We start from the raw sequence: 18,794 nt of genomic DNA, 5'->3' as shown, positions 1-18,794 counted from the left end.
GTCTGTGATTTTTGGATTGGACCGGATCGAAACCGACTGAATTAGTACATGTATTTTTAAAATATTTATATATATTATTTTATTTTATACACTAGTTATATAAGTTAATTATGTAATTTTTATCTAATCTATTATCATTGACCATATAAAATGTTAAATAATGTACGCTATTAATTAATAATGTATAATAAATCATGTGATAATTTATGTCATTATATGTAGATACATTCATACATACTCTACTACTTACAATTAATTAAAATAATTAGATAATTTTTTTTAACTACCTAAGTTGCAAGCAAGTATGAATAATCTATGTACAATCAAATTTTTTGATATTCATTAACCATATATAAAATGTAGGATATTATTGATAATTATGCATCCTAAAGAGTAAAATCTAAATTAGTAAGTAGTAACTATCAACATCATAAATATAATTATAGTGAAATATTTTTTTAATGAGTTAGTTACATAATTCACATTTCTTAATTTACTTAATTTTAATTTTAATAATTTTAATAACTTTTTTATTAATTTATTTAAAAAAAAAGATGAAACAAAATAACAAAATAATTTGATTGGACCGGATTGGAGCAATAGCTACTGGTCCAGTCCACTAGAGTTGATTGTTCCGGTCGGGTCCAAGAAAATGCATCATCCCCGAACCGGACTAATTTACATCCCTAAACTAAGACATTAATATTTTATGATAAGCAGACAAGATTCTTTAAATTTTTTTCTTAGCTATTTCTCTCATTTTTTTTTATTTTTTTTAATAGAGATTTTGAAAAGAAAAATGATAAACCTACTCTATAATTATTTTACAACTCTATTTAAAATGAATGGTAACGCTATACACCACTCTTATTCTATTTTGATCATACTAAGTAATATATGGCATATTTATCACTATTAGATGATAAATAAATATGTAATAAATGATCATTTAATAATGATAAATATTTTATATCATACTTAGTAGAATAAAAATGGTAATATGATATATAAAATTTTCTATTATATTATTCTTTTGAAATTTAGATCTTTGCAATTATGTCATCTTGAAATGCACCCGCCCACTTCAAAGCTTTCTGAAGTCCAACTCTACCGTTATGATTAATATCCTCTCACTTTTATTGGCGCAATTTGCTAGAATTACTTCTTTAATTGATGTTTTTTTTTTCATTTCTTTATTGGTAAATTGAGATGTTTGTTGGGATCTATCTCCCTGATTAGAACCTATTTCTTATCTAAACATGTCTAAAAAAAAAAGAGGCAGGAAGGGCCCCTCCGGCCACTTTTGTCTCATTCTCTACTGCCCCATGTCCTTTCGAACATGGAGGAAATCATGGCGGATTCAATCTTCTTCTCTCTAACCAAAATTCCCAACCATAAAAGCTCTCGCACAAACCCAAACACTTCCTAGTTCTTGAAGCAACGAAAGCCATCATGCCAAGTGAGAAACCCCAGCCAAAAAGAAACCCACTTGATCTATCCCATCATTGCAATCAAATCCAACAAGAAAAGCAGCCATAATTTGCACTTCCTTTTCCTCAGTTCCTACCCTTCCATCCCAACTCAAACCAAGCAAAATAATAAGAACAGAGAAAGAAATCATGGAGATTGAATCAGTCAAGTGCGAGTGTTGTGGCCTCAAAGAAGATTGCACCCAAGACTACATAACCGAAGTCAAGGCCAAATTTGATGGAAAATGGCTTTGTGGGTTGTGCTCAGAAGCTGTAAGAGACGAAGTTAGCAGAGGAAAAAAGCCATTTGGAATGGAAGAAGCTGTGAAAGCTCACATGTCATTCTGTGGTAAATCGAAATCTAACCCAGCTGTTCGAGTTGCGGATGGGATGAGGCAGATGCTAAGGAGAAGGTCAGGGGATTTATCATCTTCTCCATCTTCTGGTAAGAAGTATTCAAGATCAGCAAGTACTACTTCACAAGTACTTACCGATGCATCTTCTTTTTCAATGTACTAATTTCGAATGAAAGGCGGGGGGGCTGTCTTAGAATAATATTGATAAGCATATAGATAGCCTTTCATGGAAAACTCTCAACTTGTCTTGTACAGTGGATATTATTTCAAATGGAGGCTGCTTCTTGGTTTCCCAAGTTCTAGAATTGATGTTTATCTGTTTTTCTCTTCTTTTTCCTAGCTAAAAAAGGGCAAAAAACTTCAAGGGAAAAATCCCAACTTCATAAACAAACCAACATGAAATAACAACGAACCTTTTTCTATTCTCTAGGATAGAAAGAAAAAATTCTAAACGCTTTTTGGTTGGTTTTCACCAGTTCTTCAAGAAAACTTCAGCCATTGGTGCAAGTAGCCATTTTTTTTTTCCTTTACAAATTTGCCTTCATTTTCATCGAGTCGTTGGAATTGGAAACTAGAACTACTGGAATTGAACGTGCAAAAATGAGCTCTCTGGTTTCTTGATGCCGAAGATATTTTTCAATCCACCTGGATCACGGCTCGCTAAAAGCTTGGTTTGGATGCTGAGTTGAGTTTTTAATAAATAGTTGTGAGTTGAAATAGTATAGCCTATTTAAGATGAATTTTGATATATTTAAATATTAAGATGAGTTTAGATATATTTAAAAGAAGTTAAAAAATATTGTAGATCCACGTGTAAAAATATAGTTGAGTTTAAAAAAGTTATGGATAACGTATAAAGAGGTTATAAATTGAGATAAATTTAATAATTTAAAAATTTAATGTTTAGATATTAGATTTAATTTAAAATTAGACTGTCTAGATTTCAAACTGATTCTAAGTATATTATAAAGGATAAAATCAATAACAAATCTCGGTTTCCTAATATTTAAATGCAGCAGCAAGGGGTCAACTTCCCACTCCACCATAAAGGACAATTTCAACATTATTATGCCCTAAGCTTCGAGCAGTTTAAGTTAAAATATTAATGTTCCCACTACAATTAGTGGTTGGCACAGAAAACCATCTTTATTTTCTTGATAAGATGCAAATGATCAAGTACATTTAGTTTCTGCATTGCAACCCTTGGTCTTCAGACTATCAATCAACTTCTTCATGATTGAGCTACCCTGCAAAAATCTCTCCATTTTGTCAAGAAAAACTTAGCTGAGACTTGTTTAGATGATGAGATATATTGAATTTTTTTTTTATTTTTTTTATTTTTTTATAAATAGTAATGAGTTAAGATGGTAGAGTGAGTTTTATGAGACCCACTTAAAATGAATTTAAATATATTTAGATGTTAAGATAAATTTAAATGTATTTATAAGAAATTAAGAAATATTACGAGTCATGCGTGTAAAGAGATATTGAGTTAAAAAATTTATAAATTTTACGTGTAAAAAAATTTTAAATTAAAATAAATTTAATAATTTAAAAATTAAATATTTAAATATTAAACTTAACTTAAAATTAAATTGAAATGTTTCAATTCAATCCAAATTACATACGAAGCCTTAACCTCTTTGATCAAGACAACTTTATAACAAGACATCTCAAAGCAGCTAAGCAATTGAGGTTAGAAATGGATTGATTGGTCATAAAGTGGAAACAGAGTTAATTTGAAAGAATCTTCAAATGTATTGATGGTCCAAAATGCTTTTAAACACGTACTTATATGCTTATTATTTGACAGCTTTTTTCTTAATCTGTCATGTCTCATCAGAATCATAAATGCCCCTTATAGCAGCATGTCATCTTGAAACCAGATACCTGAGACATGTCGCAGGAATGCAATAAAAGGCATTCAAGTTTTGTAGAGAGTTGTTCTACTTCTCCTTGTTACAAGTCTCAGCCATAAATAGCCATGAGTCTCAGTCATATATTTTTAAAGAATAATGTCATGACTGCAACTATTATTTTTTATTTTTAAATTATTTTTTATTTTATTTTATTCTTATTAAATTAATTGAGTTGTTTTATTTATTATCTATATATCATATATTTATTATTAAAAAAATTAAAATAAATATAATGTACAGTGTATATAAATGATAAGTAAAATTATTCTATCATATAATAATGCTATGTTGTACTAAAAAAAAAAAAAAAAGACAAAACACAGTAAAAAGCACTATCGATCACAACCCTAAGTAACAATTCTTGATCCTTGTAGCACTCATCTTCATATGCCTGCGCACTTAGGTAGGTAGGTATTCTTAGTAACCATATACACGATACTTTTCATAACATTTTTCACAATATATAATATAAAATGAAGATATTTTTATAAAATAATATTATTTTTATATAATATTTTACAATAATACTCCTCATTTAAAAATATAATTATAAAATATGTTAGAGCATGTAAGTCCTTAGCCATTTATCAATGCAAGTCCAAATTAAAAGAAAATGTGAAAACACCTGCATTGGCCTAGTTAAACTTTTCAAGTTTAATATATATACGACAATATATGTTAGCAGCTCTTCATATCTGGCGAGGGACTGTACACAGACCAAATTATTTTTTTATCATTTCTCTACCTCCCATTCATTCTTTCCCTCGATTTTTTTATGTTTTCATCTTAAAATCCTTAATTTCATTTATCTTTTCTTTCTTTCTTCCGAAACTCTTTTCTGTCTTCGCCCATTTCTTCTTCAACCCGCAAGCCACTTTCTTTTCTTCAGCCCCATTCTTCCCCAGCCCGCAAGCATCCCCTTCTCTCTAGCAGTCGCATTCTCCAGCGGTTGTCGTCGTCTTCGTGATCTCCAACGTAAGTCTCTATTCCTCGCTCTTCTCTCCCTCTTCTCTGTGCCGTCTCTTTTCTCTCTCTTCTCCGATTCTCACTTTACATTCATCGAGTGATTAAACCACTGGCAAATTTGCTATCCAGGACAAATAATTATCAAATCGGCTTGGCTCTACCTTATACAACATTTGCCACTACAAATCTGATTGTACGATTTGGATAAATGCTTTGCTATTTTTTTTTTTTTTTTTTTTTTGTTCTTTTGAGGATGAAATGGTATGGTGTATTTATGGTGTATAATATTTGTCACAAATTTACTTGGTATTTTGTTGGGTTTGATTCTCTATTTGGCATATTGTTTGTCCGTGAGGGTAATATTTGTCGATGAAGTGTATTTGTAAAATATTAAAAAAATTATTATATTTTATTATTATTTGGACTTTAAGATAGCTAGTCCGATGTGGACTAATGCTCTTATAAAAGTATTATGCATTTATCATTTTTCTTCTTTAATTTTGTCTGGAACACTTAATACAAAATTGAAATGGAGTAATGCTACGTATAGCTCTAGGGTCTGAGTCCTGTAGTCATGTATGCTCCTTTAAAAAAAAAAAAAAAAAAACTTCATAGAAGTCGAAATATGAAAAAAATAGGTATGCCTAGATTAATCCTAGAGTTGCTGATAGTGGAAGTTGTCTTTCTGGATTGCTCGCCGATACCAACCTTTCTTCCATGATTTTGTTTATTTCTCTCCCCTTAGCAACGGGAAAGGAATCCTTGATGGTGAAATGATACGTGAGACTCCAAGTTTTGTGCTAAAGAGCACGGAGGTTCGAGTCTTTTTTAAAGCATAATATTGAGAATACTCATTGAACGATAAATTTATAAAACACATATTGGCATTCAATATTGTTTGATTTGGGCAGTTGTTTAGATTATTATGGATCATACATAAACGATAATTGGAGTCGGTAGCTCTCTTAGAGATTCCTCAATGAAGTAGTACCGTCAGGTAAATCTGAGACTCACATAAAAAAACTTATTTTTTAATAATAGACCCTTTATTTTTTTTAAATTGAGTATACAGTACTTACATACTCTAAAACTATATCAAGCATTACTCAAATCAAGTATGTGCTCTTAACCTTCTATCCTTTTAGATTCTTCAAAGACTGGAGAAGAATGCATGTCCCTATATATCTTCAAACGATGGAGCACCTTTTTGGCTGGCATTAGATGTAGCAAGCTAAGTAAGATTTGACTTCTAATTAGGCTCTTAACTTCCCATTTCTTATAAAAATGTAAAGCGATTGTGTGGAGATTCTGATGGTATAGTTTCGAGTACGAAAATTGATGATGGCTTCTACAACATGATTAATCAGGTGATGGATGAGGTTTTTTTTTTTTTTTAAATAAAATATAAAATCTTCGATTGTTTCTTCAAACTTTCATCGCGCTTGATGAAGAGGATAATGTTTACACCCTGAATCGGACGGCATTATTTGAGTGCCAACATATCGTCCCCATCCATACCGCTACTTCTATAATTTTGTATGCATGTCATGAAAGTTCTTTGCATAGTTTCGTAATAATGCTCACTCCACCAACGATTTGAGGTCATATCTGAGTTGAAGTTGAATCTAAACCATTATAAACGCAAAAGGCATTTAATCCTTCGAGTAGTCATCTAAAAATATGGTCCTCCATAAATCACCCAAAACAATTATATTCTCAAAAAGTGTTTAAGATTTACAAGTGATAATCTATAGTATTGACTTAATAATCGAACTGCACCCATGCTTTACTATATTATCATGGTATTCCTTTGTTATAAGTTAAGAGCATTCACATCTTATTTCCTATAAATTTTCTTAAATTTTAGATAAAAAAACACTATTTCTAAAATTTATTCTAAATTTACTAATTTTTAAAAAATCCCCTACATCTCATTTCTTATATTTTATTTATTCTATTAAAATAAGCCATCTATTCTTTCTTTATTATTTTTTTCTCGTACTTCAATTTACAATCTCAACCACCCACTCTTTTGCCTTTTTCCATAAGTAAATTTTAAACATGAACTTGATTTTTTATCCCAGGAATGAGAATAGTTTTGAAATTATTACAGTTTTCCAAATAATAAATATTTGTCTTTTGCAATGGTATTTTATTTGTTACAAATAAATTAAAAGCAAGATTATGGGTTTTGCCTAGATCTAATGGTGATAGAAATAATTTAAGCTTTAGGCACACCTGAAGGAAACAAATAGATAAATCTGTTTTTTTTCACATGTTAAGATAAATTACACACTTCATAAACTGCAGATTCATTCTCAATAACTAAAATAGTTAATGAAAAGAAAATGTGTACATCCATAATATTTGCTCAACTGTACATACAAGTATTACTATTGCCCATACACCAGTTCCAAAAGTTCATTACATATCAATGTTTTGAATACCATACCGGACGTCATACCGATCAAGGCACTGGAACGAAATATTTCAGTACCGGTACCGTTTCGTGTACTGTTTCGGGATAGTCGATATATGAATAAATTATATATATAAATTATATTCTAAAATAATAGTCTATATATGAATAAATTATATATAAATACATATATATATAGAAATCATAAATAATCTAGTTTGAATTGGAGGTTAAAAAATAAGCTTGTAGTTTGAAAAAATGAAAAAAAAAAAGCCGCAATATCGGCCAGTACAGGCCGAAATTGAGGCCGGTACAAAATAGATATGGTACTTGTACCGGCCAAACGGCCGGTACGAAAAATATTGGTTGTACCGGCCGGTACGGTATGAGATTCAAAACAGTGTTACATATGCCCACAATAAAATTATATTATAATTACAAGTGCTGAAACTGCCAATGCATCGACCCCAAAAGTTTAGTACATGTCGTTATAAGATTGTTCAGAAATTTTCAAAATAAATTGCCAAAACAAATAATCACGAAATCCAAATTGCTATAATGAAACTGGTTTTCTACAATTTTCTCTTATGTATCTCTAAAACAATTTATAGTCTATGTCGACTAGTTTAGATGTCCATTAATGCTTCTATCTTTTGAAATTCAGTTTTTAATAAGTTAATTGTCTTTTGGCCATATGCTGAATTTCTAGATCATACCAACAGAAAAACCCGTAAGAATGCCTAGCCAACGAAATTGACCAGTACTGAAATCTATAGAACAAAACTACCAACACATATCATCAAATAAGGCCACCAACAACCTCATAGTTTTGGCAACCGAAAAATCGGCACTCCTCATTATCCTCCGTATGAGCAGTTCTTCGACATGCTTTAATATCACAATAACATATTGGATACTCATTTTGATGATAGTTTATTGAGCGTGAGATATTGCTATTGCTACTACGTGACCTAGACATTGGATAGTGTTGTATTTTGTTTTGCTTCAAGTTTGTACACAAACAGTGAGCATCGTTCTTATCTTTAGTACAAACTATATTTCAAAGATTTTTACTACAATCTACAAAATCTTGATTGGTCGACAATGTCCTCAATAGCTGCAACAATTGATTGTCAATATACATTGGCCATCTGAGTTACTCTACCATAGAGTTTTTGTCCATTTCCGTTGTCAACACTCAAGTTTCACTTGCTAAGCCTCCAAACATACCCAAATAATTAACCCAAGAAAGTGGCTCAGGAAAGGAATGATAATACATAGGAAGTGGCAACATCCTCCATGGCTACAACAATCGGTTGCCACTAGTGATTGGCCATTCGAGTTACCCTACCATGGAGTATGTGTCAAATTTTCTGTGTCTCCACTCAACTTCATTATCATCACAGTCGGGGGATACACAACCAAAATCAAACTAAAGAAGAAAAGCATCCAACGAAAAAAAGACCAAAGTAGCATGTCTAAATAGCTAAACAACCTTGATCTAAATTGTTAAGCAGGATGAAGTGTCACAGCATAGATGGTAGCACAACACAACAAGTCAAAGAAGTAAATAATCCAACCAAGCAAAGAACTTCACAACAGGAGGCTGATAAAAACAATCAAGATTTTAGGTTGAAACAGCATGGATAAGTCACAGGACAGCTTATAAAATAACATGCTAAAATTTTAAACACAACTGAACAACAAAGAGATGAAAATAATCCAAACAACAGAACTGAATATCAAAATAGCAAAAATGGCAAAGTAATCCAACCAACGGAATTGGTAAGGTTATAACAGCAAAAATAACAAAGTAATCCAACCAACAAAACTGAACAACATGCCTAAATCATAGCAAAATAGCAAAGACCACTAAAAAGCACATAAATTACAAAACAATATTATAAAAATTTAGGGAAGAGGCTCATAATGGTTTTTTTTTATTCGGGCATAGGCAAGCATATAACACAAGCTCGAATGGCTGCAAAACGGTTGCCTTTGTGAAACTTTCACAAAAAAATGACCATCCTGGTTACCCTACCATATCAAGCTCGCGACATTTACAAAAGTTTTGATTTTACACATTTATCATATTCAATTTAACCATCATCACAATCTAATTACATTACACATGCAATCCCAACAACAACCTCTGCATATGAACAATTAAAGCTGCAAAGAACAAATGAATGATAGTGAGAAAAAGCAAATAAGGAATCAACAACAAGAATCAGAAAGCCAACAATTAGTGAAGCCAACTATCACAACAATAGGACAGCAAAACTAAGTGTCAGCTTGCCCAAACGAAAATCAAAGAAGCAGATGACACAAAATTTGTAATATTGTTTCCTTATTCATTTTTTTAACCCTGAATTTTAAAAAAATTACCACAGCTTACAATTCAAAAAAAAAAAAAAACTTATTCATAGAAAAAAATAGCAAGCTCACTTGAATAAATTGTAGAATATTTATCCAAATAGAAAAAAAATATAGCAGTGTTTTGAAATGGCAAGGTCACTGACAGTGATCTTTAGCACATAAATCATGTGAAATTATTCAAGAATCAAATGCCAAGCTCACTTGAACAAATTATAGAGCATTTATCCAAACATAAATCAAAGAAGCAGTGTTTTGAAATGGCAAGATCACTGATAGTGATCTTTAGCACATAAAGCATGTGAAATTCTTCATAGAGTCAAATAGTAATCTAAATTGAATAAATTACAGAACATGTATCCAAACAGAAAGCTTAAATCAATAGTATTTTGAAATGGCAAGGTCACTAACAGTGATCTTCAGCATATAAAGCATGTGAAATTATTCATAAAACCAAATGACAAGCTCACTTGAATAAATTACAAAACATTTATCCAAACATAAATCAAAGAAACAATATTTTGAAATGGCAAGGTCACTGACACTGAAACTAAGCACATAAGCATGTGAAAATCTTAATAGAATCAAATGTCAAGCTAGATTGAATAAACCCAAGGAATTACACAAAACATGAATTTCACAAGTAATAGAATCAAATGGCAAGCTCACAAATTTTACAAAGCACATTAGTATCTTAAATTACATATAGAGTGAAATGACAAGCTAGATTGAATAAATTACACAGCAATTATACAAAACATAAATCAAACAAGTAGTACAATCAGTACAATCAACATGACAACATAACTGACAGTGAAACAAAGCATATTAGAGTTGCATGTGATATTCTTCATAGAATCAAATGACAAGCTAGATTAAATAAATTACACAAAATTACACAAAACAGAAATTAAAGAAGCAGTAGAATCAAATGACAAGGTCCCTGACAATGAAACAAACCAGTTGACTATGTGAAATTCGTAATAGAAAGGTATGGCAAGCTAGATTGAATAAATTAGACATAAATTTCACAAAGCATAAATCAAAGAAAAAGTAGAATCAAATTGGCTGGTCACTGACAGTGAAACAAAGCACATAATGTGAAATTCGTAATAGAATCAAATGGCAAGTTAGATTAAATAAATAACACATAAATTTCACAAAACACAAATCAAAGAAGCAATAGAATCAGATGGGTTGATCACTGACAGTGAAACAGAGCATAACCATGTCAAATTCGTAGCACACTGAATGAAATGATAATCTAGATTGAATAACAGAACACATATATTTCACAAAACACAAATCAAACAAGCAGTAGACAAATCAATCAAGTAGTATTATCAAATGGGTTGGTCACTAATTTTACAAAATTTTTCCCTAAACCTGTACAAAAATCGCCATTTTAGAAACCCTAGAGAAGCATACACAGAAACTATGGGTGATAAACGGTCCGGTCGGACCAAACGGACTGACCGGACTGAATAAAAAATAAAAATAAAAAAATATTTTATATATATTATTTATATAATAATTATACAATTAACAATATAAAATTTTAAATATATTATTAATACTTATTAATATTCTATAAATTAACAATATTTTATATATATCTTCATCTAACTTATCACTATTAACAATATAAAATTTTAAATATGTTATTAACACTTGTTAATATTCTATGAATTAACTAATATATAATATCAATTAGTTAATTATATAGTAATTATATAAATTAATAATATAATTTTCATCTAATTTATTATCATTGACCATATAAAATATTTTTTTATTGAGTTTGTTACATAATCCATATTAATAAGTCACTTAATTTAATTTAGTATTTTAAATAAATTTTTTTCATTAATTATTTAAAAAAAAATAAGGCCAGACCAGACCGGACCGGACCATTTGCAGCCCTAACAGAAACCATATTGCGATCCCAGCTAGGGTTTTCGAGATCTGCCTCAAGATTCAGCAATGGAGTTACAGAGACCCAAAATGGTAGAGCTACAAACGAAATTGAGAGAGCATTTCTCTTAGAGGTGACGGCATGAGAGAGAGGGACTGTGTGTGAGTTTGTGAGAGAATGAAATGGCTTACTTATCTTGAAAAATGTCAGAGGGGCTGTCGTTAATGGACGAGTGCGAGAGAGCAACTAGGGCGTGAGAGACAATGAACATGGGAGGGGAAGAGAGAAAGGGACATGCGAAAATAATTAAAAATGCGTTTGGAGATATACAATGCTTCCCCATAGATTGGGAACTACTGTAGCATGCGTAAACAAAAATCCTAAAGTAAGGAGGGAGGAAAAAATGCAAGTTTTTTCCAAAATTTGGAGAAGAAGAACGTACAAGGAGCCGTATGCCAGTGCTCTAAGATTATTTATAAAATTATTTGGTACGGTATCATTGGCAACAACATTACGTGCACGATGTCTATATATATTACTTATAAGATTGGATGAATTTGAATTTAAATTTTATATAGTTCAGACAAAAACTCTACGAGATGATAGTAAAAATAATTTTAATAGGTTCCAAAGTCTAAACACTTGGTGGCTATTTGCCAAGCTTGTAGAAGTAAATGGTGAATGAAGTAACAGCCAACAAGCTCCACTTTTCCACCCTAGCCCCGCGGGTGGACCATTGAAGTATTAACATGTAAACAAAGGTCGAAAGTGAAAAATACAAGGCTATCTCAGTCATTTTAGAGAAACCTAACGTTACTCCGCTGCATGACCGTTGGGGTTCAAATTTTGAACGCCTATCTTTCTCACATAAAAGATTCGAACGAAAACAGAGACCGACGCGCACACATATGCACAGATTAACATTTTAACGAAGTAGCAACCGAAAGGAGCAAGAAACCATGAAAACGGTGCTTTTAGTATCAACACCTGGAAAATCAAGCACCACAACGGCCATGGAGGACGACCGGTCCGAGAGCCGAGACAGCTGCTACTTTCCCGGGTGCCGGAAAGATGCCAACTGCAACTGCAAGATTTGCTTGGCCAGCATCAATGCCACCCTCGACCTCATGCCCATCAGCGTCCAGAAAAGTTCCCTCACCAAGATCTCTGCTTCTGGGCCCAACGACGTGGAAAGCACTCCGATCTCGTTCAATTCTTCGAATATGTCCACGCCAAGGTCGAGTGCAAATCTGGCTCCGGCCCCTCCGGTTCTCAAATCGAATGCAAGATTGGATTTGAACAAGAAGATGGGGAGGAGGGAAAGAGAGCGGGGTTTGAGGGGCCGTTTTATGAGATTGGTATTGGGTTTGAATTTGATTTTCATCGCGGAGTTCGGGCTTTCTCGTGGGATTTCCGGGGTTCTGCGACCCGTGTTGTCACCCGATATAGTTAAAAATGTTGGTGAGAAATCTTGGGTTGCCCAAGATTTGAAGGGGAAGCTGAGGTTTGTGCAGAGAGAGTTGCAGAGTCTTGTTGATGCGGAGGTGTCAAATTGCAGCAATACTAATTCTGTTTGGAAAATTGACCAGGTGCTACATTTCAAACTCTTGTTAGGAAATTATAAATTCATTCAGCAAATTTGTTTTGATGGTTCTTTTTGGAGAGAAATTGAGGGAACCCTTGAATTATTGTTCTGACTTCTAAAATTTCAATGGGAAATCAAATATAATTAAATTTTTCAGGATGGTTTGCTCTTGAATTCGCGTTGTACATTGTACAAGTCAGCAGTGGAGGAGGTGAGCATTTGGGGATGGCCTTTGCAGACTGCGGGATTACTCATGACTGGATTTTCTTCCCGATCATTCACCATTTTATCCGGCAGAGTCACCGAGGTAATGGCAAAACACTTCATATTTGCATAACGACATAATCTCCATTACCACTAGTCTTTTTTTATAAAAAAACATAAGATTAAGGCTGTTTCATAGCTTAAAAATACATGTTTTATTTGCTTTGTGTGCAAAGTGGACCGATGGGAAAGTTGGGTATTTGATTCGGAAGGCAAACACTTCATGGGTGCACCGGAAGTGGGGCGCCTCAGTTGTGCAATTAAATCCTGATACCTGGGTTCTTGAGTACCGGCGGAGCTCAGTATTGGATAACTCAAGACTATTTATAGCAGCGGTTGAGTTCTTGAAGTATCGGATTTCGAAAATGGTTGGAAGTGTGAAGCAAGAGTTTTGGTTCTTCAGTCATGCTTTAAGAAGCAACCATTTCTCTCTGTTTACAGCAAAATATGACACGAAGATCCCAACTTGAAGAAAGGCAATGGGCATTTCTCGGTAGTGTCAAGTTCTCATTTCTTGTGAGAAGCTTTTCATTTTCGTTCTCTTTTTTGAATTTTTTGTACTGGGATATCGGCCTTTTGCATTGTATGTTGCCCTACCCGTTCACCAATGCAATCAAGTCAGGTGTTCATTGTTTCTCATGGTTTTGTTTCAATTGCAAGAAACTGATTTTCTTTACATGAACTGCATTTTCCTATCCTCATGCTGTGCTCTTGATTTCTGCCCCGTATTATGCTCTTATGTCTGTCCCATCATCAAAAAGATCACTCCGGTTTGCACAGATTATAAAGGTCAGCATTTCCAATTAAGATGATAAGAAATTTTTTTGAAGTAGAATTTCCTTCCATTATTACTTTCCTCAAAAGTGGGAAAACATCGAAATACGTAAATTTCATAATTGATCACTTTCTTTGATGGATTATTTGTGTTGCGGAGTCTTTCATATTTTCCACAAAGAGACTTTCGCAACCTGCAACCAGAGAATGAAAAGTGCCTCAGTGCGCTTCCATGCCTAAGTTAAGGATAGAATGCGGGCTGTTAGGGCCCTGATTGAGTTTGCATGAGTGAGCATTGTGCTGGAGGCCTAGTATCTCGGGTGAGTATCACGCTGGAGGGTCATTCTTGTGTGAGCATCGTGTTGGAGGGCCATTAATCTCCCATGTTGTTCATTACGTCATTAAATTCTCATTAATGGCGGCTGGATTCGAATTTCATACTTTTTTGGCAGGTGTGAGTTTGGTGGCCGCTGAAATGACATGAGCCCATGGGCCCTAATAAAGTAAGATTGATTCTAAGGAATATTCGAACTAGCTGTCTCCGCATTAAGCCCTTGTTTGGGTAAACAGGAGTAAATCGTCCATGTAACAACATCCCGGTTAGACATTTTGTCGAACACCAATCTCGCGTCCTTAATCGGCCCACGCGGGGCATTACTGCGAACCAAACCCGTCTGCACAAACAGGTCCAACCCGAAACCCAACTTTAACGCGAGCCCATGAATCTTCATCTCATGGACAAAAGCCGAAGCTCTGGACACAACAACAACAAAAAAAAAAAAAAGACGTGATTTTTAGTCCAGACAAGTTCCTGCAAGTATACTAGCGTAATATTTTTGTCTATCTCCATAGAATCGATCCCAACACTTAACGATGAAAATCGTGTTTGAATCCAATGATTGAGGTGCCAAAAAAATGCCATTCTCTGAATTCTGAACTTTGTTGTCTGTTCCAGTTTGCACAATGTTTTGTAATGCACATGACTTGACGTAGATCTCCCATTGAAACAGATCTTTGCAGGTCTATGATCACTTGAAATTAGCATATCCTCAGCGGGTACCAAAGATATGATTCATTGATTAGGGTAAAATGCAATAGAGATTCTTCAATATACAGTGCATGAAAGAATTAGTACTTGCTCGTTTGGCAAAAAGGGAAATAAAAAAAAAAAAAAACTGCAAATCAGTAGTCAATAATACACTATTTGTCCTTGTCCTTGCACCGTGTGTTTCATCTTTCCCCATTTGTCCTCGTGCCTTCAGAGAAACCATGCATCCCCACTGCTTACTCTGCGGTGAACATTGCCATCATGGCAATAATTGACTCCTTTTCTTTGCGTCTCTATTTACGGTAGTAAAATGCTAAATGAACTCTTGAGTTTGTCTCTCAATTTTACTGTTTATACATTTTATTTTATTTTTTATTTTTTTACTTAATAATTGAAGAAGTCATTATTAATGAAATTATGTTTTTTTTTTTGTTTTTTTTAATGATTAAAAATGTTAGAAAAATAAAAATAAAAAAATTAACTAGTAGTATGCCAATTGTAAACGCTGGACGGCCCGCTAGCAGCATAATTGAAGATAGAATTTTGCTATGTACAAACAAGTTTGTATACTAATATGTGTACTAATATTGTTGTCTTTATATTCTAAATTACAATTAGCATTGTTTTTAATAAAATTTACTTTCTGATCAATCATGTTGAATGGATGCACGTATTAGTACGCATAATCGCTTACAATTAAATTTTTCGTTTTAAAGATATTTCTCTTCCATTATAACCTTATGTTTGGCTTAGCTATATGTAGAAGTGGGTCACCCAAATGCTACTAACTTGATGGCCGCTAGGAAGAGTTTGACGATCTTATTTAGTGAGAGAAGTGGAACCACTAACTTGGTTTTGACAATCTGATTTGGCAATGAGAATTCTGCAAGAATATTGTACTAAGTTAATCATGGCGCCATTTCCTCTGTGCCAATGTAGTAAAATTACTAATAAACTTGTCTAAGGAATCGAACGGCATGAACTCACGAGCCTATTTGCAGGGCGATGCAAAAATATCGTCGGGGTTTTTTTTTTTTTCTTTTATTTTTTATTTATTTTTAATCAGTGTCGCAATCAGATTTATTTATTTGACCGACTCCGACTCTGACTTTAACTCCATTCCAACTCTGACTTTAAATCTGAATTTGATTTTTAATTCTGACTTTAATAAAAATATGTTTTATTTATAAATTGATCATATATATTTATATAAACAGTTTAGAATTTAGATAGATAAATTCAGGAATATTAATAGACTAATAATCAATGTGATAATTATTAAAGAATAATAATAATTATAATAGGCTAATAATCAATTATATGTACACACTACACAACATAGTATTGCTATCATGCATATTACATATATTAAAGTAGATGAAACTTGATAGCTGATAGTGAGTTGTACCATGTATAATGTATATATTGTAAGACTATTAATTTATTATCTAGATTATAATATGGTAGTATGTAACTAGCTAGATTCTAATATAATATTTGGCTTGTATTTGAGTGGTTGGTTGTGTTTCCTACATGTAATTTATTTAGCAGTGAATAATTGGATGATAAAAAAAATTAATATCGTTGGACCATGATGGCTCATGGTTGCTCTTACTTATTAGTTGTTATTTGGGGCCTTGGGTGCTAGCATGGATGAAACCAAAATTTATGTAGAGAAGGGCCGTAGGATATATAAAAGTTTGTATATAACAAAAATTAAAAGATTACTTAAAGAGTGGGCATAAATATAAATATATATATATATATATATATATAAAAGAAGTTTCGAGTTTGAATGTAAAATAAAAATATTTAACATACTAATTCATCTCAATATTCTTTCAGAAAATAAAAATTATTAATTATCACATTCTTTTACAATATAGACTAGCAAATAATTTATTTATTTTTTAAATCTTATCTCGATAATATTAAAAATTGAAAAAATTCATTTGATTTATTTTTATTTCGAAATCTAGTCTTAACAATGTTTTTTATTTAAAGTTTTTGGCTTTAAATAGTCAAAAAATCTACACTATGATAATCAAAACTAATTTAAACGTACATGCAACATAATAATTAAGTTAAAAAAATATGGGTTTACATGATGAATCAATGAGCATATGTATGAAAACCAAAAAAAAAAAAAAAAAAAAGAGCATATGTATGATTTATGGAGAATGAAACATATTTGAGATTAAAGAAATTCACATCTAATACTCTTTTATTTTTATTTTTACGTAGCTTTAGATTAAATTAATAAAAAAAATATCAGAATTTTGGGGGTCATAGTCCCCCCGACCCCCCTAAATTCATCCCGGGTGTTAACTTGGGTCTAAACTAGATCGTTGAATAATCATTTTATTTTTTTAGTTGATTTGAAAATCTGAGATTCTAATATGAAATTAGGAGGGATGGTTTATCAATAATAGCCTAAAGGGTATACTGTATATTTTTAATTTCTTTAGATTTGTACTTTTATTTTTTAGATTTGCATAGTATATGAAATATTTTTACTTATATTTTTTGTTTTTTCATATCTAGAATCTTTTTTTTTAATAATATTTTTCATAAACTTGAAACTTGAAAACCCACAAAAATTGATTTGTTATATGTAAAGTCTTGTTTAAAAATAAGCTAAATATGAAGAAAAAAATCCAAATCCGACTCCAAATGAGATCGTAGCCTATGTAAGTCGGAGTCGAAATTCCTGGATACCAACTTCGACTCGATGGATTCTCAGCCCTACTTGTTTGGACACCGATTGTTGAGGGAAATACTTAACATCTAACAGGCTCAGCCAGAGGCCCATTCATAGACTACGAGCGGCCCATCGGAGAAAACCTTACAGTCAACATAGCCCCCCAGTCCTGCCCTAGCAAGGTACGACCCAAGGGAACCTACACTAACGGAATGGGCAAGTGCTTCCTTGCTGACTCGATTGGTAAGACAGGTTGGAACTGCCATCCCATACCCGTGCCCGAAAAGGTTACTGCATTAAATGCACCAAGGAGATTACCGCTTTGAACACTCATGTCAAGCCCAAAGGAGATCACCTTATTAAATGCAATGAGAAGCAATCTCAATATGCATGCCGATGTTAGAGCATTGTTCTTGGTTTCATCAAATTCACATTCAAAATTTGATGAAAAGTATATATTTTTCATAAATCTAAAACCTTCATATCCATAACTTCACATTGAATTAGCTATTATATTCATCAAAATAATAATATAATATTATTTTTTAATAATAATATAATATTATTTTTTTAATAATAATATTTTTAATTTTTTCTTTCATATTTTGTAATTACATTAACCATATGTTAATTAATAATTTAATTTGATACTTCAATTATTGTTTCCCAATTAATTTTTTTCTTTAACCTAATTATCCAACAAATACATTTTAACAACCATTCTTCTACCCAACAATCATATATACAAATTATAATGCATAATTTTTATATAGTTTTGTAATTTTTATTCATGTTTAGACTTAATATATTTATTTGAGATGTAGAAAAATATTAAGTTTATAAAGAGAATTGTATAAAAAACTACGAATTCATGTGATTCTTCTTTTTTTTTTTTTTTTTTTTTTTTTTTTTTTTTTATAGGAATTCATGTGATTTTTTTTTATAGGAATTTATGTGATTTGAGCAACAGTATAATGCACAATTTTCTAATTCGTTTTGTTT

General features: G+C 32.1%; 2 protein-coding genes across 2 annotated transcripts; both read left to right on the top strand.

The window, feature by feature from the left end:
- Positions 1 to 1,315: 1,315 nt before the first annotated feature.
- Positions 1,316 to 2,121, top strand: LOC121245091. The gene has a single exon (XM_041143385.1). The coding sequence runs from the start codon at positions 1,620 to 1,622 to the stop codon at positions 1,986 to 1,988; it is 369 nt and encodes a 122-aa protein (XP_040999319.1). The 5' UTR covers positions 1,316 to 1,619; the 3' UTR covers positions 1,989 to 2,121.
- A 10,155-nt stretch (positions 2,122 to 12,276) lies between these two features.
- Positions 12,277 to 13,945, top strand: LOC121244936. Its single transcript, XM_041143189.1, has 3 exons — positions 12,277 to 13,009; positions 13,163 to 13,312; positions 13,446 to 13,945. The coding sequence occupies exons 1-3, from the start codon at positions 12,380 to 12,382 to the stop codon at positions 13,737 to 13,739; spliced, it is 1,074 nt and encodes a 357-aa protein (XP_040999123.1). The 5' UTR covers positions 12,277 to 12,379; the 3' UTR covers positions 13,740 to 13,945.
- The last annotated feature ends 4,849 nt before the right edge of the window (positions 13,946 to 18,794 follow it).

Source organism: Juglans microcarpa x Juglans regia, chromosome 1S (assembly GCF_004785595.1).
Source record: "Juglans microcarpa x Juglans regia isolate MS1-56 chromosome 1S, Jm3101_v1.0, whole genome shotgun sequence".
NCBI lineage: Eukaryota > Viridiplantae > Streptophyta > Magnoliopsida > Fagales > Juglandaceae > Juglans > Juglans microcarpa x Juglans regia.
The sequence above is the reverse complement of the archived record's forward strand: the minus strand, read 5'-3'. Positions and strand labels throughout refer to the sequence as shown.

Excerpts from the sequence above, each read along its gene's own strand:
- LOC121245091 (XM_041143385.1), top strand. The coding sequence starts at position 1,620 with ATGGAGATTGAATCAGTCAAGTGCGAGTGTTGTGGCCTCAAAGAAGAT.
- LOC121244936 (XM_041143189.1), top strand. The coding sequence starts at position 12,380 with ATGAAAACGGTGCTTTTAGTATCAACACCTGGAAAATCAAGCACCACA. Across the intron at positions 13,010-13,162 it reads CTGTTTGGAAAATTGACCAG|GATGGTTTGCTCTTGAATTC; the intron begins GTGCTACATTTC and ends TAAATTTTTCAG. Across the intron at positions 13,313-13,445 it reads TATCCGGCAGAGTCACCGAG|TGGACCGATGGGAAAGTTGG; the intron begins GTAATGGCAAAA and ends TTGTGTGCAAAG.